The sequence below is a fragment of the Vigna umbellata genome, chromosome 8, assembly GCF_029865625.1.
Source record: "Vigna umbellata cultivar VRB3 chromosome 8, Vumbellata_1.0, whole genome shotgun sequence".
In the NCBI taxonomy this organism is placed as follows: Eukaryota; Viridiplantae; Streptophyta; class Magnoliopsida; order Fabales; family Fabaceae; genus Vigna; species Vigna umbellata.
This window is the reverse complement of record NC_142172.1, coordinates 27,272,268-27,299,649: the sequence shown is the minus strand read 5'-3', so window position 1 is coordinate 27,299,649 and position 27,382 is coordinate 27,272,268. Positions and strand designations below refer to the sequence as shown.

General features: G+C 35.7%; 4 protein-coding genes across 9 annotated transcripts; 1 reads left to right on the top strand and 3 right to left on the bottom strand.

Moving 5' to 3' along the window:
* The first annotated feature begins 271 nt into the window (after positions 1-271).
* Positions 272-2,371, top strand: LOC124842662 (protein LIFEGUARD 2-like). The gene is made up of 4 exons (XM_047319196.2): positions 272-633; positions 732-845; positions 1,708-1,865; positions 1,964-2,371. Exons 1-4 carry the CDS (start codon positions 384-386, stop codon positions 2,168-2,170), a joined length of 729 nt encoding a protein of 242 aa, XP_047175152.1. The 5' UTR covers positions 272-383; the 3' UTR covers positions 2,171-2,371.
* A 1,045-nt stretch (positions 2,372-3,416) lies between these two features.
* Positions 3,417-7,409, bottom strand: LOC124842665 (VAN3-binding protein-like). Of its 2 annotated transcripts, XM_047319200.2 has the most exons (7): positions 6,967-7,409; positions 6,713-6,838; positions 4,855-5,281; positions 4,131-4,361; positions 3,983-4,032; positions 3,847-3,904; positions 3,417-3,773 (listed from the first exon to the last, which is right to left on the bottom strand). In XM_047319200.2, exons 1-7 carry the CDS (start codon positions 7,315-7,317, stop codon positions 3,559-3,561), a joined length of 1,458 nt encoding a protein of 485 aa, XP_047175156.1. In that variant the 5' UTR covers positions 7,318-7,409; the 3' UTR covers positions 3,417-3,558. The 2 variants fall into 2 exon arrangements, with proteins under 2 accessions (XP_047175156.1, XP_087952019.1); XM_088095893.1 differs by lacking the exon at positions 3,847-3,904 and having other exon boundaries at positions 3,645-3,773; positions 3,905-4,032.
* Positions 7,410-10,541: 3,132 nt separating this feature from the next.
* Positions 10,542-12,482, bottom strand: LOC124842666 (2-oxoglutarate (2OG) and Fe(II)-dependent oxygenase superfamily protein). 3 transcript variants are annotated; one of them, XM_047319201.2, is made up of 2 exons: positions 12,007-12,482; positions 10,542-11,852 (listed from the first exon to the last, which is right to left on the bottom strand). In XM_047319201.2, the coding sequence occupies exons 1-2, from the start codon at positions 12,238-12,240 to the stop codon at positions 10,818-10,820; spliced, it is 1,269 nt and encodes a 422-aa protein (XP_047175157.1). In that variant the 5' UTR covers positions 12,241-12,482; the 3' UTR covers positions 10,542-10,817. The 3 variants fall into 3 exon arrangements, with proteins under 3 accessions (XP_047175157.1, XP_087951969.1, XP_047175158.1); XM_088095843.1 differs by having other exon boundaries at positions 10,542-11,923; positions 12,007-12,142; XM_047319202.2 differs by having other exon boundaries at positions 10,542-11,899; positions 12,007-12,107.
* An 833-nt stretch (positions 12,483-13,315) lies between these two features.
* On the bottom strand, positions 13,316-19,668 carry LOC124842664 (serine/threonine-protein kinase Nek4-like). 3 transcript variants are annotated; one of them, XM_047319199.2, is made up of 15 exons: positions 19,444-19,668; positions 19,218-19,333; positions 19,063-19,129; positions 18,729-18,794; positions 18,057-18,103; positions 17,900-17,945; positions 17,701-17,781; positions 17,555-17,597; positions 17,380-17,429; positions 17,224-17,305; positions 17,055-17,104; positions 16,581-16,654; positions 15,644-15,695; positions 14,574-15,038; positions 13,316-14,391 (listed from the first exon to the last, which is right to left on the bottom strand). In XM_047319199.2, the coding sequence occupies exons 2-15, from the start codon at positions 19,301-19,303 to the stop codon at positions 13,771-13,773; spliced, it is 1,830 nt and encodes a 609-aa protein (XP_047175155.1). In that variant the 5' UTR covers positions 19,304-19,333; positions 19,444-19,668; the 3' UTR covers positions 13,316-13,770. The 3 variants fall into 3 exon arrangements, with proteins under 3 accessions (XP_047175155.1, XP_087952017.1, XP_087952018.1); XM_088095891.1 differs by lacking the exon at positions 19,444-19,668 and having other exon boundaries at positions 19,218-19,419; XM_088095892.1 differs by lacking the exon at positions 19,444-19,668 and having other exon boundaries at positions 13,348-14,391; positions 19,063-19,134; positions 19,218-19,359.
* Positions 19,669-27,382: the final 7,714 nt, after the last annotated feature.

Genomic DNA, 27,382 nt, shown 5'->3' with positions numbered 1-27,382 from the left:
GAAAAGAATATTCGTACATTGTTCTTCGATAAACACTGTCAAATTACTGGGTTACTCTGACTGTGTGTAATTACCGTTGATGAATCTGGAACGTTCACGTCCTACACGCGTCAAGCAAAGAAAATTCCACGTGTTCTATAGTATCACAACGGCGACGTTTAAGGTTCTCGGTAACAAGATTTGCGAAGTCTCACGAACTTTCTTTCACCCATTGAATTTCCACGCACGCGCACCACGGTGGTTTTATTTATTAATAAAACCCGCTTTATGAACCACACTGATCCCATTTCATTCCACGCACGCAAGATCCAAAAAGCCGTAAGCAATTTTCTCTCTATATCCCTACATTTTCTCTCAGTTTCTCAGTCGCGAGAAGAAAGAAGATGTGGAACCAGCCATACGGGAAAACTGATTTGGAGAGCGGGGCGCGGCCTCTGTATCCGATGATGCTGGAGAGCCCCGAACTGCGCTGGTCCTTCATCAGGAAAGTGTACTCCATCATCGCCATCCAGTTGCTCGTCACCATCGTCATCGGCGCCGTTGTCGTCACCGTCCGCCCCATCGGCGTCTTCTTCGCCACCACCGGCGCCGGATTGGCTCTCTACATCGTTCTCATCTTTGTCCCCTTCATCAGTGCGTCTCCTGACCTAATTGCTTTCAATTCCGTCGCTTGCTGTTCCTCTGATTTCTGTCTGACGCCTTTTTTGTGTTGTTTTTGCTTGCAATTGCAGCGTTGTGTCCACTTTACTACTATTACCAGAAGCATCCCGTCAACTACCTACTCCTTGGGCTTTTCACTGTATCTCTTTCTTTTGTCGTTGGATTGAGTTGCGCCTTTACTAGCGGTACGATTCATAGTCTCGTCTCTCCTCTTTTTTTTCTTTTTTTTAATTTTATTTTTATTTTCGTTGTTTTTGATCTAGATTATAACTTGCGTTTCCGTAGTGCGGGTGGTTTAAATTTGGGATTTATTTGACAATTTGCTTATTTTTGGAAGTTATAACAAAATGCCTTTACGCGAGGTCTGAAGATATAGCCTTGTGGATAGAAAATTTTATTGAAGTTAGTCAGCTGATTTTCTAGTGGAGATTAGTGAGCAACAACGGAGAATACTTGGAAGTTTTAAAACTTGGTAACAAATAAGATATAATAGTTCAAATTCTCACCTAACTTAGGTTAATTTTTGCATTTTCTCCGTATCTCCTTTGAATCAAACACATTTGAGTTTGGTCTGTCTTGGTTAATATTTTATATGGGTGACTCGAATTTGGTACAATGTACAAAAGTGAATTGCTTTTATAAATTGGAGTGATTTTAGTACAAGTCCATCATCGTGGGTCGTGTGCTCAATACCATTGCGTGTGTACAATCAAACCTATAATGCCCCTGAAAAACCTTAATTTCGTCGTCTCATTAGGATTTTGAGTTCTAATCTCTTTAAGTTTAAGACCTTCTTTTTTCTTTCCTTCCAACCGAGAAAGACATATGGAGTCACAAGAACGGATAATTCACTTGTACGGAAACTACTCATGTACTAGTATGTCTGCAAGCCGCTCTTGAGACCCTATTAGGGATCTTGGTTGTCTCGCGTTAGAACTTTCTCCCTTCTATATTCTGGCTTTTGCTTAAGTTGCATTCTCAGTGAAAATTGCCTATTTGTGTGTAGTCCTGATTTTTTTCCCCAATGATGCTGGATTTTTGATACAGAGAAAGTTATTCTGGAAGCCGTAATACTGACCGCTGTGGTGGTGATTGGTCTTACTCTCTACACATTTTGGGCTGCAAGGAGAGGCCAAGATTTCAACTTCCTTGGCCCCTTCTTGTTCGGTGCTGTGCTAGTTCTTATGGTCTTCGCTCTGATTCAGGTATTTTAATCTTCGAAAATAGTTATTTTATTTGTATTATGCGATTGAATCGTTTTGGGTTAATCAATGTATAACATCTTCTTTCCCTTGCGTTTTAGGTTCTGTTTCCATTGGGTAAGTTGTCTGTGATGATCTATGGGTGCTTGGCGGCTCTTATATTTTGTGGGTACATCGTATATGATACAGACAACCTGATTAAGAGATATTCGTATGATGAATTCATTTGGGCTTCGGTCTCTTTGTATCTGGACATCATCAATCTCTTCCTCTCTCTGCTCACTATTTTTAGAGCCGCTGAGAATTAGATGATTGTATCATATACTGCTTCCTATCCTGCGCATTGTTTGTTCTCTCTGGGAGATGAGGGTGGGTTCTGAGAAAACAAATTCATATGATTAATAAATCTTTAGGGCTCACTCTTTTGCAAGGGGTACAGTGTGTACAATGGATTATTGTCAAAGTTGTTCATAAATAGTTTATTGACAATGAAATTTTGCTCTTTGTAACTGTTCCTTTTTGTTACTTGTGCTACTTTTTTCCTGTTACAGTTGTCAACAGTCGATAGGTGGCCTATGCACCCATTATGCACGAATTTATGGAGAAAGTTCAATAAATTGAACAAATATGGCAATAAATGTGCACATAACCTCGTACCCGCTTTATTTAATGAGTTTAATAAATATCATTCAATAAGCATATGATATTTTTTATTAAACAGTATGCATACAAAAGTCATTCACAAAAAGATATCATTAAGTTTAAATAAGTTAATTATATGTTTGTGTAATTAATGTATTTGTTGGAATAATTATTAGGCCTATTAAGTCAAAAGTGGGGAGTAGTGTGTTCAGAAAACTCTTTCATCTATACCTAGGTTTTTGTCTTACAGTTTTTTATCTTCTTATTGTATTGGTTCTTTATCATTATAAATAGAAGAACTTGAGAAGTGTTCAAATCTTCGAAAATATAATTTTTTTTATGTTTTCAGTCTTAAGCTGGACTGATTTTGTTCCGTCTATCTCAATCATCTCCAACACAGTTTTCGTTTTTTTTCGTTGCTGGCCGTCGTTGGACTGATTTTATTTAAAACAATTGTCTAAAAAGTGAATGAGTTTTTATTTTAATCCATATAAAAAGTTTTTCATTTTCTAAGTTTAGTCTTACCATTAAATAATTCTTTTGATAAACATAATGTCAAATTATTAGTTCAAGGATTACGTACGTGTATATATTAACAAAGTTTCGTACAATAAATGATTTATTTACTTTAAATTGAATATTAAAATTTAAAATTTTAGAGACAGACAAATTAAAGAAAAATTGTTTACGTATACTAGAATCAAATTCATATCTCATAAAAAGCTAAAAAGTAATTTTAAATAGTGAAAAAATAAATGATAGGAAACAAAATTAAAAGTAACTAATTTTAGAGCAATTAAATATATTTAAAAAAAAGTGATATCAGCACTTGTCTATGGTCTATAGTCTATAATCCTTTTCAGTTAACATGACAGTAAAGACAAAAATTTAGATAAAATGAAACACTATCCATGAATGCAAGCAACGAGGAGACTTGACTTAATAGTTACAAAATCCATTAGTTCCTGTTAAAGAAGTAAGATACTGCTAAATAGATACATATGGATTGAACAATGAATCAGTAGAAACAGAGTCTGTTGCCAATGTGTTCAGCTCAAACCCCATTTAGGTTTTGTCTGCGTGCAACTATGGAAAGAAGTCTAGAAACCCCTTGAGTCCAAATATCATATTCTCTTTGATTTCTGCATTCAAACTCCACAACTCCCCTTGCTTCTGTCTTCAATCCAAAGTACCTTCTTTCTTCACCCTCATCAACCAGATGCCTTCCTGGCCATGCAGCTAAATTTGTGCACACATCCAAAACAACATCTGCAAATACAATTTGAACCAAAACTTATGAACTGCTTTTATGGCACCAAAATAAAGTTAGGTGATTGATTACTCTTTTTCTTTTTGGTGATAGTTCCTGCAACGTGTCTGCTCTTCATTTTCAACATTACCTGAAATTGTTGCTATAATTGTGATGAATGGGCACCTACTCAATTCCATTTCATATGACCTTTCGAAAGAATAAATACCTCGCCTGTTCGATGTATATAAACTGAAACTATTTTCCAGTGAAGATCACCTACAGCAATCACCAAAATTGAGTTTAATAATTCTGTAAATAAGAGAAAATTCTCATTTTGCTAATCTATTGCTGTGTTTGTTAGTTACTGAAATTACCTTTGCGCGTCCGTTTGAGTAATGCAGTGCCCCTAGCAAGGAGCTCTTGGTTGCATGCACCCAAAACATTGTCACCATTCATAATCTCCCCACTGTCACTGGTGCTAGAATTACTGTTTTTGCTTTTACCACATCTTCCAATACCTGTTCCTCTCTCTAATGGAGTCACTGCGTTAATATTCCACACCTCCTTCAATGCTCTTGCTTTCAAGGTTGCTGCCCCACGTAGAGCTGCACATTAAAGGATCACACTCACGTCCTTCTTAAGGGATCAATAAAAAATGAAACTACATATCCTGGTTGGTTCCAATAGTTTATATTATGTTAAGAATTCAACTTCAAATTTAGCTCAACTATACAAAATCAACTTATTATAAGATTTGCATCCAAGTGTTTGTGACTCTAACTCTCGTATAAATCACAAAGTAAAGCAATATCCAAAGACCCGTTAACACATTATCTTTAAAGTTATAGATAAACAATGGTGTGAATCTTCTCTTGTTTGTATCTTGTATCTTTCCGTATGAAACCTTCTGGATAAACCCAACATTTATATACTATAAACTCGTAAACTTAACAGATGTATGATCTTCAATACCTTTGGAGTCACTTAACGTTTTGAAGAGTTGTATGATAAATTTGTTCCTAGTTAGTGAACAGCAGTTTGTGAAGGTTCTTAGTATATGATCATTAAACTCGTAATAAAAACAGTGGTAAACTTTACCTGTGGCAGCTGCAGCTGTAAGTGTTGAAATATCATCATGAGAGCGGACATTGACGGCAGAGCTAACCACAGAAGCAAGGTGATCTCTCTCAGCTCCCATTGCTTCAGCGGCCTCTACACACTGAGCAGCAACTAAAGTGGCCGCAGAAGCAACGGACATGGCCATCTTCTCATCCTTGGTAGCTGCAGATGTGGCTGCTGTTGCGGCAGTGACAGCTGCAACAGCAGCTGCTACGGCAGCAACAGAAACTGCAGCATGAAGTTGAGCATTATGGGTTCTGTTTTCTTCTTTCTTCTTTTCTCTTCTGTCTTTCAACCATCTTCCTACTGTTTTAGGTCCGGAGCTAGGAGTGGCATTGCCTGTAGCACCACTCATGGCTCGTCCACCATTGAATAAGGGATGAATGGAGTTGTTTGCCCGAAAAAACTGCAGTAGATTGATGAGGTTTGGCATTATTGTTCTTCATCGTTGACCAATTTAACATTATGAAGTTGTTCCATCTCAAATCGAGAGATTGCTTAGTGTTGGCTAAACTGATTTTTAATAAAACTAAGTTGATTAAGCTTTAACATAAAATTTCCTTTAAGTGTAAAAATTATCTAAAATTGTTTAAATTCAGAATCAAATACATAATTCATTAAAAAGTAACATAATTGCTATTTCAGCATGATTAAGAAGAATCTAATTCGACCAGACATGCGCTTTATCAGTTTCTATTTAATCTTTCATTTAATGGTTCCTGTGATATGGGTAAGAACATTAAACAGATTTTGGACTTGCAGAAAAAACCCCACTAGGCTTTTCCTGTGCCAACTCTAGCTTTGGTTCATTTCTAGTAAAAAGGACAAATTGAACTTTTTCTATCTGCGAGCAAAATTTCCAAAACAAGAAGATTGTTTTGTTTGCGTGAATGCGAAGATAAGGTACACTGAACAGTCAAAACCTTTGTCCTGTTGTGAGACAATCACCTGGCAGGTAAGACAACTTAACTGGAAACCGTATCAGTAACAACAGCGGCGTGCGTCATTACCCACTTCAACAGTTCAACACTCAGCAGGTTCAAAGTTCAAAATTTTGATCTTTTAAATGAAAAGCCATGACCCCTCCAGAACTTTAGGCTCTAGCACCTTCGTTAGGTGTGATAATGGCTGAAATAAAGTAGCATTGATAACTCATGGAAAACCCATGAGCAGCAAGCACCAAACGCCACCATATTTCTGAATAGTCATGAACATAGATATTTCTTCCATGCAGCCATGGAAACTGAAATGAGTCATGACTAGCAGGTGAATCAGTTGGGGCCCTCAAATTCCTTTCTTTAGCAAACTATTTTTACAGTTTTTTTCTTAGAGGGCATGTGAACATGATAACCCACCTAAAATCCTAATCTAATGCAAGTTTTATAAAGAAAGTCTTTTCTACATTATTTATAAGAAGAAAAGAAAGTGATAAAAACAGTAATGTGACACCTAAAAAGAAAAATCAAAGCATGCCTTTAAAAACAATACAAACTTACTAAACTTTCTGAAAGTACAAACAATCTTTTCCATATTAAATCAACACAGTAATAACAACGCCCCCACATGGATATTATCGAAAGCAATTAAACATGTTTAAGGCTGATTTAAAGCACAGCCAGCATTTCAAAATTAACTGCTGAAATATACCATTACACACGTAGCATAGTTTTAGGAAGCAAGACACAGCAGCATTCAAAAGTGAGACTGGGAAGAGGAACAAGAAGAAAAGTGAGAGAATAGTTACAAAATTATTACTGTACTTGTGAGAAAGTAAGCAGTGGGGTAGGTGAGGGTCCCACCTAGGCGGAAAAGAAAGTGGAAAGGAACAGAGAGATACCTTGACAACATCGTCAAACTCGTCAGAAGGAGAGATTGGCGGACTGTCCGTTCCAGTTAAAGAAGCACCACCGTTCAGAGGTTCACTGCTGTGAGACAGTCTCCCTGACGTTAATGGAGACACTTCCTGTCTCACACATTACGCATTCGGTCATGTTCAAAAAAAAAAACAAAACAAAGCAAAATGAGAAGAAAGTCTCCCTCAGAACCAAAACAAATGAATTGGCTTTTGTAACAATGTGAGATTATGAACACCTCTCTAGTTGACTGTGACATAATGCGGTCAAGGAGGAGCTGTGAAGTGGCGGAGGAAGCAAAAGAGAACTGGGTGGCGGACATGGTTGCTGAGAACTCCTCTGACTTAGCAGAACAAGTTTCTTGGGAAATGGAGTTGGTGATAGAAGAGGGTATAATAGGAGGCTTGGAAGGTATGTAAGAAGAAGAAGGTGGTGGAGGTGCAAGGGCTTTGGAGACCTCAAGAGCAGAGGCACTCCATGATCTTGACAGAAACTCCATTGGTACTCTCGGGCTCTCTGGCAAATGAGTACCAGTTCTGGTTTTGAGCAACTCATTTTGGTCACAATTCACTGTCAACTTGGGTTCCATGTCTAACAAGTTTAAACCTTAGAGATGTGGAGTGGTTTCTTCCTTAAGGGGTGCTATATATATATATATATACAGTGGAATCTTTGAAGAACCAGGAGTGTGTAAGAACATGTCCAATGGTACATTTTCTTTTTGTTCTTAAGTCATTTTCAGTGGGGCTTAATATACGCAGCAGATTTTAAAATCAGTAACGCTTTAATGATAAAATAGCTGAAGAACATAAAATGTATGTTTACACTTTGTGGTAGAAAGGTAATAATATTTCAGTCCCTGTTTGGTTGAGCTTCACGTATCTACATTCATCTATTCACCTTATATTAAAAGCAACAATAAATAATTTCACTAGTCCACATCCTGTTACAAGAGTTGTTTTCATGCAATTGTTTCCCAATCAACCCCAGTCTAATGGTATTTTAAACTGAAGAATTCGTTTTTACCTCTGCGAACCACTTAATCATTTTTTATTGGAATTGCTCTAATGGTTTGCTGACGTTGAAAAAAATATAATATTTCTAGTAAGTGGAATAGATAAAGATAAAGAGGGAAAACATGTGAATAAAATAAACAAGATATAGATAAACTTAGGGGTATTTAATTTAGGATAAATAAAAAGAAATAGAGATGAAGGAATATCAAATAAATAGTTAATCAATAAGGTGAATGGGTAGATGTGTTTTTATGAAGCAATAAATATTAGATCAAAATAAGAGATAACCAATTGTGAGTTAATCCTACAAAAACAAGATGTAAATGAGTGTCATCTCGTAACACAATTATGCAATCATACAAAATCCATAAAGTTCGTATTGTTCATTTCTTGTAATTTTTTAGTAAAAATAAATCTGAGTAGGACTCGTTATTTTTCTATTTCTTTTCATTCTATTCCATGTAGCAAATAGACTCATTTTATCCTCCTACTTCGTGCCACTATCTCTATATTTATCTTCTTTTTGCAAGGAAACAAAATGAAAGGGAATATGTGCTATATTTGTTTATTTCGTGAACAGAAAATGACAAAAAAACGTTGATTTTTATAATTAAGCATTATTTTTCTTCAGTTCAAATTAAAAATTTCTCAACTCAGACATTTTAATATGAAGTATTGGTCAAACGCCATGTGAAGTAGTTTGCTTTGAAATTCATACTGGAAATAAAGTACTGTTTTCTGCTCTGTGTTCGCTGAGACTATGGCGTAGGGAGAATTGGGTGACAATTGTCATTTTAACACGATCATTATAGCTCCACTCGCAGGTCCAAACATTATTAAATTGATATCACGAATAGTAGCCATTGAAGAACATTTAATTTTTAAAATCCAGTGTTGAGCTATAATTAGTGAGTCATTCACCTATCATTACCAAGCAATAATTACAAGCAATATTCACCATCATTCATGATTCAAGTATAACAGTTCACGTGACAATAGTAGTGGACCAGACTTATAAAATTAAATTATGAATACATCATTACAAATTAAGGACAAGGAATCTAGTCGAATGCTGCATGTACCCCTTTTCCCAAAGGATACACTAAACACAAAAATATTGGCTAATGGGCTAGACCCTAGAAGGAACTTAATTATGAAGAAGACAAAAAGAAAAAGAACGCGATCAGGGGCAAGTTCTGGTAGGCAAATAATAGCATTAATTAAATTTGTAATCTTGTTTACGTACAAATCGTATCACTTAAGAGAATAAGAACTATTGAAACATTAAAAAATTATTAACAAGACTAGAACAAAGTGAATTCCAAAATCAGTACTGTACATATGAATTGATATGCATACATTGCATATGGTCAGTGAAATCAATGTTTTATTATCAGTAATATGGGGAAGATTCGACCAGTGGAGCAAGTGGAGCCAGATCCAGTTCCCACAAAATTAAAAATCTCGAACTCTAGTAGGAAAAGTAGAAATAAGTATATACGTGTTTATGGATTAAAGCACTAAATATGCACGTTACTGGTGAATTTGATATGTTTATCACAGGACCATTTTGAGAGGGGGAATGTCGGGGATATAACGTGGACAATGTTGTTCCTCATTGTCGTAGGATTTGGTAACGTCGTCCAAACAAGTTTTAGCAGTTTTAGCAGCGTTGAGTTGGAGACAAAAGCTGTGTTCTAGAAGAGGACCTGTGTTAAATTGCGCGTGCATAGAGACGTCATCACTCATAAGCTGCTGTTTTCTTTACTTTTCGCCACGGGCATGAACACGATCTCAACCCCCCCTCTCATAATTCTCTGAACAAAGAAGAAAAGAAAAAGGCTTGGAGAAACAGCCTTAGCTTTTTGGTTTCGTAGCAATTTTGTTTCATAACTGACAAAAGGTGGAAATATTGTTCCTTTTGCCTCCAATTCTCATCGACGATTGTTCCCCCTTGAATTCTAATTGCATTCAAATGTGTTTTCAGGTTATTTTCATAAAATTATTCCTATTCACGTTTGCTTTTTTAAGTCAACTTTGGGTACCCTTAAGGACCACTACGAATGAAAAAGCAAGACCTATGTTAGTGGCTACTTCGTTGTACTAACGGATGCACAGATAGGCTCCCCTTTTCTCTTTTTTTCTTTCCGCCTCGTCTTAAACGAAAATCACAAGTGTGTGATTATTTTTTTTCTTTTCTTTACCAGAGGACCTCTTGATGTACAATAGTCACACTCAAATTTGTTTCCAGGCAAATTATACATCCATGTTTCATCATTATATGTGCGTGTAACGTTAGTGAATGTGTGCAAGTTTTTTGTTTAAGCCAAAGTTATGAATGAATGAAAGGTAAAGACCGAGAAGAGAACCTTCCCTGGCAGATAATTCCTGACATTAAGTGGTAAGGCCGAAAGAGTGAAGGCATTATTAAATGCATGCCCATTCTTTATCCGCTAGCAGCTGCAAGATAAAGCAGTCTTTCAGTTGCATGATCAGGTCCTCTTTTTCGGCCGTTTTCTTTTCTTTTTCTTTTATAATTCCTATACGGAGTCCAGGATTAGGTACAAAATTGAGCATGGCACATGCAGGTAACCACTTGAATCAACATAATCTAAGTATGAAAAGGACAGGGGGAGAGAAATAGACAAAATGGTAGAATAATGTATAGAAGTATTTGTTTCTTCTTTTTAAGTCTCTTTGTTTCTTATATCTTCACTGCTTTATTCTCAGTTTTAGCATATCAGTTTAGAAATCAGTGAAAGCATTTCCTGTTTAAATCTTAAGAAACAAATAGAAGTAACGAATTATAATTTATAGAATTAAAAATAAAAAATGCAAAAACAAAAAGGCATTTTCTCAAGACTACTAGGCCTTATTTCTCCACTGTTAAGCAGCTCCCCAAACGTATTACCATTCTACCAAATGAAATGCAGTCCTGCACTGTCTCTCTCTTTGGCAAATATATGATTTTTCTAAAAAAGAAGGTACAGTAACACATTATCAGTGAGGTTTAGCTTAACAGTCTCTATCTTTGACACGGGGATATAATTTGAAACATGACTAACGAGTCTGGTCACCTATTTGATTGCAAACCACTACCACCATAATACTGCTTGGTTGTTTCACGTGAGAACTCGGCAAAAGTCATCCCTTCCTTCAACCGTGACGAAAGAGGGGGAACTATTTTGTTAATTTCTTGACTTAGATTATCGTTATCCTGTCCAGACTGCCGTTGCTCCTCATCAGAAGCCACTAAACACTGACCATGGAACCCATTGAAAGAGGAATTTCCAAGAGGATAATCTGAGATAGAGAATGTTTTAGTCCAAGCAGGCTGCAGAAATACAACAAAAGTTTCTCTGCTCAAATTTTCAAACTCGGAAGGTCTATGAACAGAGTGCAGGGTTGCACGAAGCTTCCCCTTTGAGATTATATCAGCAGCTTCCCCAACTTGAATGATAAAACTTTCCGGAGGGGCCTTCACCATGATGGCCCTTTTCCTATTAGGATTATATACCTGCAAGCATGTATGCCCAGTTGGCGATTGACATTCATCAAAACAAGATGAGGGAAATGAATTTTCCCTTTTGCTTGCCTCTGAATAAGATGGTAGAATAAAGAATGGAGTCGTTAGAACAGTGAATATACCGTAATCATAATGCCACTGCTGCCACAAATTTGAATGAATTCCACCTGGATTCACATCAGGGGCAATTGAATTCAACTCTGACCCTTCCAATGGTTTCACATTACCAGCACGTTCCTTACTTGTTGCTCTACTCCTTTCATGTTGTTTAAGGAGAAGAGCATCAAGATGTGAATGATAATGAATGAGTCTCCCTTTAGCCCCACATGAATCCAATAAACTCATCTCTAACTCATTGCCACCAATAGCCCTGTCACATATTCGAGCAAGGCAAAGCCCAAGCTCCATCATGCAAAACCCTAGCTCTTGGAAACAACTTCCAAGATTCTCGAATTCAGTACCACGGCACTCTCTAACTGTTTTTTCAACAAGTGGAGATTTGGTATATTTCAGTTGCATGGCAAAGGAGGACACACTCCTATCAGGATTTCTCAGAGGAACGTCACCACCTAAGTTATGCTCCTAGGAAGAAAGAACGCAATGCAAGCACAATGAGCATCCCCACAAAACTGAATTGATTTTAAATCCAAACCCTAGGTTGATATTTATGTGCAACAACGTGTCAGAATAAGAACATTCCAGTGAGAAATCCCACGTACACAAGATGTACAATTACCTTGAGAAAGAGTTTTCGGGTTTCGCGGGGGAGAAGGGCGAGGCTCCGGGCGAGGGGGAGAAGGTGAGAGCGGAGGTTGGATGCGTTGGGGACGCCGGTGACGGCGAGGAGGCCTGGCCCACTAGGCCCAAGGGCTTCCATTATGGAATCCACTGTGGATGCAGATGAAGGCGAACATAAGTCTGGGTATTCAAGCTCATACAGATCTATCGTCTCTGCTTCCTCCATCTCCATCTCTTGCAGTTGCAGAGACAGAGCAAGAGAGTTTGAACGTTTGCAAGGACGACACTGATAATACGGGCTTGGGCTCTGATGTAAATTTGTTTTGGGTTTTTCGCCATTTCAACACGAACTTTTACTTCCTCGGCATTTCTTCGTCCACCCCCGTAATTCTGCACTCCAATGGGGAACGAAATGACCTAATTGTCCTTATTTTTCCACTTCATTTTCTCATTTTTTTTTCTTCCTTTTCTTTCTACACCAACCGTGCAGCCGGTCTCTCTGTAAGTTCCTGAAGGGAGTTCCATTTCCAGCTATGATTTCTTCCTCTACATGTGTAATTTCTCCTACGGCCTCCATTAAAGCCAACCAACACTTCCTTCAATCACTACTCCTCCGATCGATCCTCTCTTTTTTATAAGCTTAACTTACTCTAAAATACATTTCAAATTGTACTATCGAAATATATTTTTTATTAGTTTGAATTATATAATTCAAAATGTATTTTCTATTTTGTATTTAGGGTTTTACAAATACAACTTATAACGTAAATTTGTATTTTTTATTTTACATCAAATATACATTTTATATTTTATATTCTGAATTATATATTTCAAAATACAAAAACGTTGATGTTTAACATTCTATATTATATAATAAGTAACATCTCCAGATTATATAATTCGGAACTGAAACTGAAAATAAAAAATCATATGGATTTTGAATTTTCAAAATTATGGAGTTATCATCTATCCCTACATCTGAATCAAAAGGCATTACAAAAAGGAGGATTTATAGCTACCTCTAAATGGAAAAGAAAAGAAGACTATATTAGTAAGTTATTTTGCTAATAATCAGAAAGATATGTTTATTCCTGTCATAAGTTTTTTATATGAATAATATTCTCAGGCATGTTTAACTTGTTGAGGTTAATATGCACCATTGAATGAAATTGTTGGATTCTAGAAAACCATTTACAACAAAAGACTCTGTCTAATTTTTATAAACAATTCTAAAACACTGTTTCAAAGAAACCGGCGAACCTCTTGCTTTGACGTAGGGTGAGGAAGTGTTTTACTACGGAGACGTCTCAGAATACCAATGGTGCCATGAAGAGCAATAAGAATAAGAACAATGTCTGATTATATAGAAGCTAAGCTAGTAAGCTACTCTTCAATTTATAACTTATAGTTCTACATAAAATTATACTAATGTTAATGATCATAAAAGTGCGTCAGAAATCCTTGGACCACTACAGTATCCTTAAACCTTGGTCAACAAGCTGTTTCCCTTGGAAAATCTCAGGCCCCAATTGCTTCAACAACAACACTCTTCAAACCTCTGCTGTTGTAGGAGCAGTGCACTGAACTAATGACACTCCTTTTGATCTACTGGTGATAAAATCAACTTCAAACTAGTGCTAGTGCTGCAGTGTGCAGCATATCAGAAAATGCTGATGATGTCAACTACAACAATAAGATTAGAAGCTGAGCTACTGATCAAATTTACAATATTGTTAACTATCTAACAGTGCACCAGGAAACCTCAGGCAACAGTTTCTTTGAAGCTCTTAGCCAACCAAATAGCTGTCTCTCTTGGGGAAACCTTCTCAGGACCGAATGGCTTCAACAACACCCCAAGTTCTTCAAACCTCTGTTGCTGTAGAAGCCGAGCTGAGAACTCAAGCAAACCCTCCAATGCCTCTGCACGTTGCTGGTAAGACGAGGGGTCAAACCTGCGCTGGCAAAACTCGGCAGAGAAGTGGCTTGAAACAGCATGCTCAGAGCATTCATGTGAAACTGGAGCAGCACTCTTTGGGGATTGTACACTTGATGGGACACTGACTTTGTCCACAACTTGGATTGTGCACTTGTCTTTCGTGATTAAGCAGTCGGCACTCTTTGGGGAACCAGAAGAACACTGAGCCGAGGTTGATGAAGTTCCATGAACAGGGAAGAGAGAATCCTGACAAGAGGCTAGAGGGAATTCAGCAATCTTGTCGATTCGAGGTGCATTGACAGAAACATCAGGAGAGTCCATGCCCCGAAGAAGACCAACATTAGCTCTATATGGGGTGGTCATGCACATGGTTTTGGAAGGGAGTGGAAGGGAAGCTCTGCGAGATGGTGGGGTAAATTTAACACCAGGAGTAGAAGATACTGGAAGCTGCAATGATAACAAGCAAACAAATAAATTGACATCGGGTAAATATGACATGATTCAGATGCTAATTCAGGTTGAGAAGTTAACTTAATTGTCTTGGTATAATCAAATTATTTTTTTCTCTTTATATTTCTTCAGTGATCAAAATATACGGAGGTATTGAGAAGTGTAGAACTTGAACTTACTAACTCACGCTTGAAACCTGTAAGGGATGTCTTTGATGGTATTGGCTGCCTTCGTGGAGTGGCATATTCTTTAGCTGTTCTCAATCTTGGCACCCTATCAACAGTGGACGACTTGGTGTCTCTTGACTTGTTGGAATTGCATCCTTCACGGACACAACCAACAGACAGCTCACAGTGTTTCTCTTTTGAACACATAGAGAATCCTTGACCTCTTTGAGTAGAACACACAGAACCTAGTTCAGTTCCAGAAATACTAGGATTCAACGCCCTGTCATTGCTGAATGACAATCTTTTACCTCTTCCAGAAAGAGTAGAAACAGAATCCGTCTCTACAAACCGAGTCCTCCTTACATAGTTTGAATCAGACCATTGGAATGGGTAAGTACTTCTTCTAGGGTTATTTAATTTCAAGTGAATTTTAAGAATGTAAGGTTGAAGATGCGGATGATTTAGTAACTCTGCCGCCTGCCAAAACATTGCACTTTATTTATGTTAAATAAATCCACCAAAATGACGTTAACTGGACAGAAATAAACTAACTATAACTACTGCATAAAAAATTATGCTCAAAATGGAAACCAAAGAAATGATTCCTCTAAGAAACCTCTAGAGATACATGTTATGCAGAAGTGTAAATAAACACAAACTGAAAGCCATACATTTTTTGACGTCATATTTCACATTTTCCAGAAGCTAAGCCTCAGGTAACTAGCTTCACTAGAAAATGGTTAACACCACATACTTGAAGAGGACTACAATACAAGTATAGAGCCTGGGAGATAGCCACTATGGGATCAATCACGAATCATCTATTCCACTTACACAATTCATGTTAAAACCTAAAAATAAAAATCATGAGTAAAAAATTGAGACTAGAGAATCCACATCTAGTATGAACTTTCAGCTGTGATGAGATGACATCTGGCTTGTATTTATCATTCAAAGAAAATGACATGTAGAGTCAATTATGTAGGCACACCATTATTTTACAAACTCGTTTTCATCAATCAATTCACATCTTGACAAAAGAGAACGAAATAAGGTACAAAAATAAGGTACAAAAAGCATACACTGGGCCGAAGCTCTGGATTCTTCCGCAGCATACTCTTAACGAGCCCCCGACTGAAAGATGACACAAACATATTATCACAATAAGTAACATAGATCACATCATTGAATGGGGTCATGGGGGCAATAAAATGAGTATCAAGGGTCAATCTAATCAAACTGCTAATTGAGATCATTTTTATCTCATCTCTATGCTTTACTTCTTTTAATATTTTTCACTAAATCCTGGGTTGAGGAAAGAAAAATCTCTATACCATTATTACATGATTTCTTTTGCTACGTCTCAATTCGTGATTTTTTCATTCAATTGAGTTTATTCTTTTCAGTTCTTAATGCTATTCTTGGATTGGTTAGGAATTGAAATTAAACTCAACCCCTTAAATGGAAGATTGGTTATTGCATTTGATCTTGAGGAATTTCACCAGTGGTTGAGAACCTACGAATAAGACTTATAATTGTGTGATATCATAAACATGTTACATACTTGTTTGGGTTAGGAACATCTAAGGAACTAAGGTTCTCGGTGGGCACAATGGGTAAATGCCAAGGAATTGAATTTGGCCTAGAGTAAAGAATTTTATCTTCAATACATATATCATAATCACTTACGTTGAGAGCCAAGTCAAATTGCTTGAAAGAAGAATAGAGAGGAATCTAACCCTCGTAATCAATGTTGTTAAATTGATTGTGAATTGTGACCTCTGAGACCTGCCATGTTCTATGTTCTGCTTTTGTATTCCTGTCCTCTTTTCTCCTTTTTTCTCGATTATCAATTCAAATAGAGATTTGTGGTTTGGAACTTGGATTGGATCTAATCCTAAAGGGATTGATACTTTATATTTCATTACTCATATAACAGTCAATACACTTGCTATTGTTTCCCTGTAAACTGATAAAGGGACTAAAGAAATAAAGATTACTAGGAAATAGAAGACTTACAAAGAACCAGAATACACTGTTGGTAGTGGAGCCACTAATGACTTGTTTATTTTGTTAATCAGTGCTTGCATATCCTGCTCAAATAGAATACAGAAAAGAAAGAACCGATTTCAAGTTGTCTTCCAAAATGTAATATACATCACCATGGACACTGATGATGCAACATAACGTTTCATGTTTCAAATGAATTATTTGTATCCTCATCAAATTTCCTTTGGGTATTGTTTGGTTTAAAGTATCGATGAAGATGGAATTAAGGTGGGGTGTTTGGTAGGGGATGAAGTGAAGAAAATTAATTTTAAAATATGGTGGATCAACCTTTAATTCTCACTTTATTTCTCACCTATCCCCACTCTATGGACTTATTTTCATCCATCCTACTTCTCTTCTCTATACCAAATAGGACATTAACATAAAATGTTTTGCCAGTTATGTATCCTTAAAAGAAAAGCAGCCAGCCAAAGAGAGAATTACAAGAGCTTTGAAAGCTGGTTTGTGAGCAGCCATTTCATACACACAGCATCCTAACAATTATTTAAAATGCAACAAACGTCAATTGCAAATGAAAATATACTTGAAGATGAGAAAGGAAAGAGTAATTAATCTTAGGTGATCTCAGGGGTAAAAGATAAATCTATCTCACCCAAAGACCAGATATCTGATTTAGAGCCATAGGGTATATCAGCAAGAAGTTCAGGGCACATATAACTTGGAGTGCCAACAACCTAAGTAAAGAGCAAGAGCACGCTAAGATATCAGGTGAGAGTAATCAATGGAATATGTTGACTGTAACACTGACCGAGGATGCAAGATCATCGCATGTCAACATTTTAGCCAGGCCGAAGTCACCTGCAACCACACACACAAAATAAGCATATGATACTAAAACAAAGCACAACTTAGAGATGTTCAAAGTCCAAACACATTCATGAAGTGTCAGTGCAGTTTGAGAACCAAATGAAGAAAGCCATTACCTAGACGTATATCTTGATCTTTTGTCAAGAATATATTTGAACACTGAAAACAACATGAATAAAAGTTCAACACAAAGTGGATGCTAAATGATTTCAGATACTCGGAAACATAACATCTTCAGCACATGAACTAAGAAATCATTCACCTTGACATCACGATGAAGAATATGATTTGCATGCAAGTAATCAAGTGCCATCAGCAGTTGAACCAGCCACTTACAGAGTCTCTGTACGAAAAAAGATTTATAGATACTAACTAATTAAATTCCATACACTTTCACATAGGAATTGAAATTATTCATCCCAGGCTAAACAGTAAAAGGGATTACTGTTACGGCAACCAACCTCTTCAGGAAAATGTACGCCATTGGCCTTTTTAATAGCTTCAGTCCTGCAAAGAAAATTATAGTAGGGCAACTTAATTCACAAATAAAAGATAAAATGTGCTCATATCAGTAATGAGTTGCACATATACTTAAACTTATTGCAAATCATGACTTACATATCTCCGCCTTCACAATAACCAATGACGATACATACAAAACAACCCTGAAAGTGAAGGCACAAATTTCAATTAGTTCACAGCTAACCCACTGATTTAAATTTATCTTACTTTTCCCACCGGAAACTTAAAATTCCTGTTTGCTCTTGAGCAAGCTATGTTTCCAAACAACCCTGAGCTTATGTTTTAGCTTACGAGTTCATTTTTTAATTAAAGAGACAAATTAAAAAAAAAAAGGTTAGCTTTTACTAGCTCGAAGTGAATAGCAATGGAAAATGAAAAGGCAGGCCATTTGGTTGTATGTTAAATGCAAAACAAATTGCCTCTGTCATAAAAACATAAACTGGTGACAATGTTTACTAAGTCAAGTTCTCCGTTACAAAATTCACCAAAAATTAAAACCCATAATTTGTATTACAAAAAGGAGGTTCCACCATCAAAATCATCAATACTACGATAAAAATTCAGCATTTATAAAGAAATAAGTTAATAAACATAAACATCATTAAACATTTGGAGTCCAAAATTAGTTACGTCTGTCAAACGTAAACCAAATTTATTCTCTTGGAACTCATAGTAAGTCAAGTAAACAGAAACACTACAGAATAAGAAAAGACAAGAACATTAAAAAAGTTTTCATATTTTATGTTTCTTTTTTCCTTTAAGGCTAACCTTTTCCACCCAGGAATCTTTATACTCCACGATAAATGGGTTTCGAACTTTAGAGATAAGCTCCATCTGCCAAATTGAAAAACAAGGAATAATAAGCAGAGCATCTAAGAATCTTCAGCAGTAGAAAAACAAGACAAAATAAGCATCCCGCCCCACATTATAACACAAAAAACCATCAAATAGAAAGATGAGCACACTATATATAAAAAATAAAAAGACCAAATGCAACAGTAAATAATAAAAACCATAAACCCTAGACAAACATCAACTTCAGAAGCTCCAGAAAAAAAAAAAAAAAACCATTTTCTTTTTAAAATGGTGGTGTTAGTACAACCTCCTGGTGAGCAGATCTGCGTACTCTATCCGTCTGGCGGGCAAGCCGGATCTTCTTAAGAACATACCTAATCTTACAGACAAAATAAAAAAATAAAATATATATATGTATAAAATGATGTTATTCGTGAGAGTGAATATAAGCAAAAGGGTCACCTTTTGTTTTCGTGCCTGTGTCTGACAAGTAGTGCAGAAGCAAAGGAGCCCCTTCCAATCTGTTCTAGAACCTCATACTGCTCCATCTTCAGAGCTTCACTTCACATGGATAGAAACTATAGAAAACAGAGAAAGAGAAGAAGAAGAAGAAGAAGAAATGGTAAGAGTAGTAAAGAGAAAGTGAATATAAGTGTGAAGAGAGCGTTATTCCAGCGTGGAATCTTACCTTCCCCGTGCTCTTATTTTATTTATTTTATTCATATGTTTCCTGTTGAGTCATTTTCCCAGAATAGGCTTTTAGACTTTGACCCCATTCATCTTCTTCTTCACCTTCTTTTTCTGTTCGAATTAATTTTCTTTTCAGCTTTCCTTTTCAGTTTCTCTTACTTCAAATTCTTTTCTTTTCTTTTGCCGCTCTCCCATGACCAATTTATTTAAAATAAAAGCATAGAATATTTACTCGGGTTGGTGGGTCACGAATCAGAGTTTGCCATTACTCTTACAAAATCCAAACCAAACCAAACGCAACACCGTACCAGCATTGTTTGTTTTATTAACTATTCAGTGGTACCTGTCATTCTACTTCGACCTTTGACCATTTTCCTTTTCAGAGAATAATTATTTTTTCCAAAAGCTTGTTTTGCTTAATTAATGCCACAAACAATCAGATAAGCAAGGTCTTACGGACTATAAAGGCTCTTTGCCGGTTTCTGTTTGTAGCAAGAATTAAAATAAAAATTTAACAGGGTATTCATTTTGATTCACCAATCACCAATTTTTGTTTCAATTAAGGTTTAATTACAGATTTAGGTTTTTAATTACCAAATATGTATTTTAATACACGGACACCGAAACTACCTCGAATTAATTACAGAGGTTACTTTATCTTAGTATACTGTCGGTATTTTTTTTTTACCTTACACAATAAAGCGGACGGCTCTCGTATCGATACACATTGTTAAAGAAAAATTATAAATATACACTTTTAAATTTTTTATGATTTTTAATATCTAACAAAATATTAATATTTTAATATTTTAATATTTTTTACTTGATTTATCTTAATCTAATTTATATTTTAAAGTAAAAATATTTCTGTTATTGATGTTGAATAAGTGTAAAATAGAAAATGAAATGTTTATGTAAAGGCAAGTGAGTAAACTGTGGCATCCTCAACAACACAATCTGTAATAGCACAGTATGAACAATCAACTCATAATGTAGTATTAAGATGGGGAGACATTACATATGGTAGCAGCAAAATCATAACTAGATAAGACTTAGGCTGCTACCAAAAGTACATATAGATAAAAGTTAAATATAAATAGGTGATTGTTTCAAGCTGGGAGAATTGATTTTTAGTTTTAGTAAAATTATTATCCATTTATTACTTCATTAATTATCATTTGTAAATAGCGTTATAATGTAGCTAATAATAAACTAAATACATGCTATTGATAATTTTAATACATGTTTAAAGTAAATTTGTTTCTGACGTAAATAAATAAATAAATAAATAAATAAATATATATATATATATATATATATATATATATATATATATATATGTGTGTGTGTGTGTGTCAGAACCATTAAAATCCACTCAAGGACCGTCTTAGTGGATTACATCGTCTTAGTGGATTACATGTGTCAAGAAGAGGGTCTGACACTCAGATAGTGGAAGGTAGGTGTGAGCAGTTGAGTGAACGTTCGTTTTGACGTTGGAAGGAAAACTCTGATTTTCAGAATTTCACGCCACTCTCTGCATGCACCCTTCTTCCCCAGATTTCTGAAAAACTCCATTCTCTCCTCCTTCTCTCTACATCTCCTTCATCTTCTCTCTAAGAAATTCTCACCTTTGCTTCCTCCGATCACCATTCAGGCACCGTTTCTACTCCTCCGGTGTCAAGGGCTTCCGTTTGAGCCGATCGGTTTTGGGTTCTGAACTGGTAAGTTCTTCTCTTCACTTAGTCGTGTGTTTTCTTGGATATGCAAACCAAGCTCTGGTTTCATGTGTTGATCACTCTTCTAAAAATGATAGGTTCTGATAGTGTTTTGGTTTTACTTAGTTTAGTTTGGAAATTGTTGAGCGTTAAGGGTAGAAGGACTTGTAGTGGTGAAACTGTATTATGTCTCTATGAACGTTTGGTCACGCTCAGAGGTAAGGGAAGCTTATATAATTTGATTTTTATATTGGTTTGGAATGTATGTACGTTTGTTGAATTGCTGAATTAATATGAAATATGATTGTTGCTATGTTTTGACTGTATGAAGTATGAGAATTTACTATGATATGGATGTATGAAATTATGAAGATAAATGTTGAGAAATGAATTGAGATAAATGATTCTAAGTATGAAATTCCCCAAGATAAAGTATGTTTGTTACTGAATGGTCTTTGACCGTTCGGTTTTTCTCGGGGACTCATTTAGAACTGGAATCTTTCATTTGGAAGGAATTCTTGGTGAGGACTGAGCATCTTCGTCTAGTAAAATTTGTGTATAGGCGTTCAACCAAGGATATTCGTTCCTTGGTCTGATATAAATTTAAGTATGTCTATATGTAGTAGTATGTTTGTTCGTTCTTGAACATTGGTTAATTGATATCGTATATTTATCGTTTTATTCTATAAATTAAGTTGTGCTCGGTCTTACACCAAGTGTTCGTGCTATTTCATGCTAGGTCTTTCACCAAGCGCTCGTCCTATTTAGTGATAGGTCTTTCACCAAGCGCTTGTACTATTTAATGCTAGGTCTTTCACCAAACGCTCGTACGATTTAATGCTAGGTCTTACACCAAGTGCTCGTTTTCTTTTTCGTAATCTATCTTGATAATAATAGTGTTCGTCCAAACTCAATAGTGTTCACTCTCTATCGTGCTCGGTCTTTGACTAACATTCGGTTTTTCTTGATGTTAAACTCATAAATAAGCTAAGTATTTATAACGTTCGGTTACTTCATATGATTCTTTTAAGTATTATCCTTTGAATGTCTTGCAGTGTATGTCTCCATTGGCCTAGAGTCTTAGTACTCAGCCTAGGCTTTACGGTGTTCAGTCTAAACGCTCATGAGTTAGTTCATTAAATTGACTCACTTTGTAATTAACGTTCGATTCTTTTAGTCTCGAGAAACATTATTATAATCGGTCTCTTTCCAACCCCGATATTCACTCTCTTGGTTTTGATCCGTTTTGGAACTGGAAACCTCTCAGTCTCACTCCAAGTGTTCGGTCTTGTTCGGGGTGGAAGATGTACGTTCGGTATTTTGTATCCTAAGGGATCTTCGTTGAAATTGAGGTTTAATAATGAAAGATAATGAAGTATGTTATGGATGAAACATATTTGATTTTGAAAGAGTATTCCGGGGAGGAATATCTCATGAATGAATATTGGAATTGGTAAAGTATGAAGTGGGCATGCTAAGCTGGCGGCTCATCCTGATATTCCATGATTACTCGTTCTCACTTAGAGAAGGGTAAGTCATGCGTGGGAATGGCAGGAGGTTCTAGTCCTTATGGTTAATTTGGACATATAGGACTAACCTCGGGTGGCAGCTGTTGAGGGTATCCAGTTACTACATCACTCGGATGCACGAACGTCGTAGCTACACAGAGTTCATACAGTCCAGACAGTTAGAGTCTAGTCTTAGGCTTTGCATGTATAAGTGAATGAACTAGCTCGTTTATTTTGAATTGTGTTAAATCTATGTTGATACTTGAATTGAATTACATAAGCTTACCCTATTTTCTGTCTGGTATGTTTTGTACGTTCGGTTGTCTTTCTGTTGCAATGATCATCCATGTGGATGTGAGCAGAAGGAGACGAGCTGCTGGAAGAAGAAAATTTAGTTGAGGTAGAAGTTAAGACCGAACAGTAGGTTAGTATTTTAGTTTAGTTGTAAGATGATCGATCTATCATTTTTTTCCTTTTCTTTTTTTGTATGACCGTCCGGTATTGTCCTTTTGTAAACCGTTCGGTCGGGTTATTTTGTACAGTTTTAACTTTCTTGTCATTCTGTAAGGTCGTTCGGCCACAAGCATACGTTATTTATCTTGTAAGACTCATCTGTAATATTATTAGATGTGATTATTCTATTATATAGTTTTGTATTGTATATTTTTGGGATGTTACAAAATATATATATATATATATATATATATATATATATATATATATATATATATATTTTTATTGTGGTTTTTCAGTATATAATCTTTAAGTTTCTTCACTCCAATCTATCTTTCTAATGAACTTAATTCAAATAAAATTTTCATAAATGAACATGTGTTAATATTATTTATCGGAATAAATATTTTGATTACTTGATGTTGAGAAATTTATTTTTGAAAAACTGAATTCCCATGTGAAATAGCGTTACTAATGTGAGAAAATCAGCTAAAATTTTGTTGTCGAAAAATTAAATTCTCAACTATTAACAATGTCGTTGGATTCTAAAACTCCACTCGGAATCGAGTAGATGAGAATCTAAATTCTTAATAGTGAATAATATTGCCCAACAATAATACTGAAATTCACTTAACGTGTGCTTTCCGAAGAACCGAATTATGATAACTCTTTTACTTTTTCTTCCAAAAATTGATGAAAAAGGAAACAGAGAATTAAAAAATCCTAAACTATTAGTGACATTATTTTTGTTGCGATAAAAGAAATATATGTAGAAGTGGATTGGATATTATTAATGTAAAATATGTTATAAAGGGGTACATACAAAGTTAACTCTAGAAGCTACAAGTGAATCGGCATAAAATATGGGCCTATGCTAACATTCTCCCTTAAATTCACAATGTTATGACTAAATGAATTGAGAGTTTGTCAAATAGAAAAACGAAAGTGTAAAACGAAGTGCAACTTGGCAAACATATCTGCAATATGTAGAGCCGAATGGTAAAGATATAGTGTGAAGTTGAAAATAATGACGAGTAAAATGGAAAATTGTTTATATTTGCTTGTGAAAAACATAATTGCTAACAAAATGAATATCACTTTTATTGTAAAATGTAAAGGTGTAGGATCTTTCAAATAAACATTCATATATACAAGTAATCGACAGAGCTAAATAATCTGACAAGTAGTTAAAGTTATAACGTAATACTAAACTTTTTGTAGACAATCAAGATGCAATATCTTATTTCTTACTCTTTCATGATACAAGTGAATCACCAAGAAAAATACATCACTCGGTAGTATGAACTTTGTGAACTTCCCGATGAACTAATAACAAGTATAAACTTAAATATGCAAAATAAAATCACTCAAAGAGACATATATGGTGTATTTTTAAAATGAACGTATATTTTTTTTTTGTAAATTTTCAAAGTTATATAAGAAGTAAGAACATAAAAAGGACTAGACATGACTTTAGATAACATAAATGAATTTAAAAATTTTAGAAGACCAAAAACATGAGATGACCGAACCATATATATGAAGAAAAGACTTAACAAAATTGAAAAACACACACACAAATATATGAAAACTTATAGCAAAAGTTGAATGGTCCAAGAGGAAGTAGAAAATAGAACCATGAACAAGCCTAGCTTTATACCTTTCAACTAAGTCATCTGATTTACTCTTGATTTTGTATATCCACGAGATCCAATAGGACATTTTCCTAGCGGCAATGGAACTAGATCCAATGTATGAGTTTGATGTTGATAATGTTATCGTTGACGTGATCAAATTAATACTACTAAACTATAACAACTTTAGTATTGCTAAGATAATGTGGTCACCTATGTGTTGAACAAACAATATGTTTGGAATTGGTTAAAGATGAGATGTACTTGGAGTTATACCATTGTCTAGAGAATCATAATATTAAATATGAAACTAATTAAGAAAATGAGATATCAAATGTTTATGTGATGAATGTCTAATCATACATATTAATACATCAATTAATGAAAAGTTAAAAGAGACTTTGTATACTAAACCTTTACTATGTAAATGCAAGAAACCATCCCAACATATAGAAAGTTGAAGAAGAATTTCCAATGCATTTATTAGTTTAGGTGCTAGTTTCTCTTTAAACATGTTTAATACAAAGTCTTTTTTAATACATCTCATTTGACAAACTATTCTTAATCATTAAAATAAAATAAAGATTTAATTTATTATTATATTATTTATTGAGGATTTTGGTTCGATATTATTTCAATGTTAATCAATGAACCAAATCAATTTTACACGTGGATTCTTTTGTAATGAGCTAGCAAACTTATGTTTTTCAATCTGATTTCAAGTATATAACGCTTTATGAGCCAACTACCAAGATAAAGTTGATATGCAATTCACTTAAATTAGTGTCACAAATATCTTCACATTACTAAATTCTCTTATAATGTGAATCTCCAACAATAATTCAGGCATTTCTCTCCATCCATAATATACTTTAGTCATTCTTGTTCCACTCTTTGTAATTTATTTTTTTGCAATTTACATTCTTGCAAAACTTTTATTTCCACTCTCTTCTTTATCGCTTCTTATAGGAACGACTTGCCACACATCGTATCAAATCCTTTGAGAAGATTTATTTCTATGTTGGAATTGATGTGCAACGATAACTATACTTTATGACCACTCAGCCAGCCAAGGACCGAGTGACTGACCATCCAGTGAAAAAATGACCGACAGGTCTGAAAACTAATATGAGCAATAACAATTATTAATGGGAAGTTAATGAAAATAATAGTCATTGATTGACAACTAATAGAAAGAATGTCATTTATTGATAATAAATGGGTTAGACCTAATGGTAAGCTCAATATAATATTTATAAATATACGTGTGGCGGGAAAGGCAGGTAATTAACTATGATTACTTGTCTTTATTACAAAAATTATTGAGTAAATTACTGACTTGAGCGTCGAAGTGCTTTTGATAAATATCCACCCGCACGACCACGACAAGGAGAAGATAGAGAACATGGTAACTTGGATGATGGAGGATCATCAGGGAGCTCATCCAGTCTTTAGAACAACTTTGAGTGCTTTGAGTAAGGAATCTCAACACCCCACCCGAAACAATAACCAAAGCTTTAAGAACTGAAAGATAAAATGAAAAAGGTTTAATATTTCGGTAAGTCCCTATTTTTGTTCAGAATCTCAATTTGATCCTCTTCTTTTTTGGCATCTCAATTAGGTCCTTATTTTGTGAAAATTGCAACAATTAGACTCTTACCGTTAAATTGGGCCCAACGGCGTTAATGTATGGTTGACATGGCACACTGAGCTTTGTTTTTAAATGACATGGAATTCAATATATTATGACATGTCTTTTTTATTTATTTTTTTTACAAAAAAAATTGGTAACCATCATAGCGTTGTCGTCATCTTCTCCGCGTTGCCACAGCCACTGCGACCATTGTCTTCCTCTACGAAATCCTCACCATTTGCGACTACCGTGAATCAAATCACACACATAGAAATCACGAAGCAGAGAAACCCTCACGGACATCTCCATTACGCCACTACTTATTCTGCAGATTGGGGAAGATTTTTTAGAATCTGGGTTTCACCCTTTCATTCACGGCGCCCAACGGTGGATGTGAAGGATCTCTCATTTTGCGATTTGAAGGCGCGAAGATAGCTCTCTAGTGGCTTTGTGGTTTTTTTTTATTTGCAGGGTTTCCATGGAGGCATCAATGGTGTTTGGGTGGCGGCATGGTTATTGTTGCGACATAGTGACCATGGAGGCTTGCGACTGACAGCGAGGTCGATGGTGGCGTTTCGCAAATTAGGGTTTATCGTGATTGGGGTTTAGGATGAGCTCTTTCTGATTTTGTAGTTTGCAGGTTTTGGCTTGGCGAAGGTGATGGAGGTGTGCCGCGATGACGCGTTGAAGAAGACGAAGATAGTCTTCTACGATGGAGGTTGAAGCTTCGTGCATCAATGGAGTTTGCGATTTCTAGGTTCTTCTGTAGGTTTCTGATGCGGTTGATGATGGTGAAACGTTGAGAGTTGTACGTGACGGTCGCGAGGTTGATGGTGGCACTGAAGCGCTTCTGTGTCGTGGCAGAAAATGTAGCGGCTTGCGACGGATTAGGGTTAGGCGACGGTGGCAAGGTGGCTTGATGCTTTCGAATGGAGACATAACCGTTGATGTGGTGAAGCGCGAGTGTGGTGGCCTCTCGCGGAGGAGATAGTGG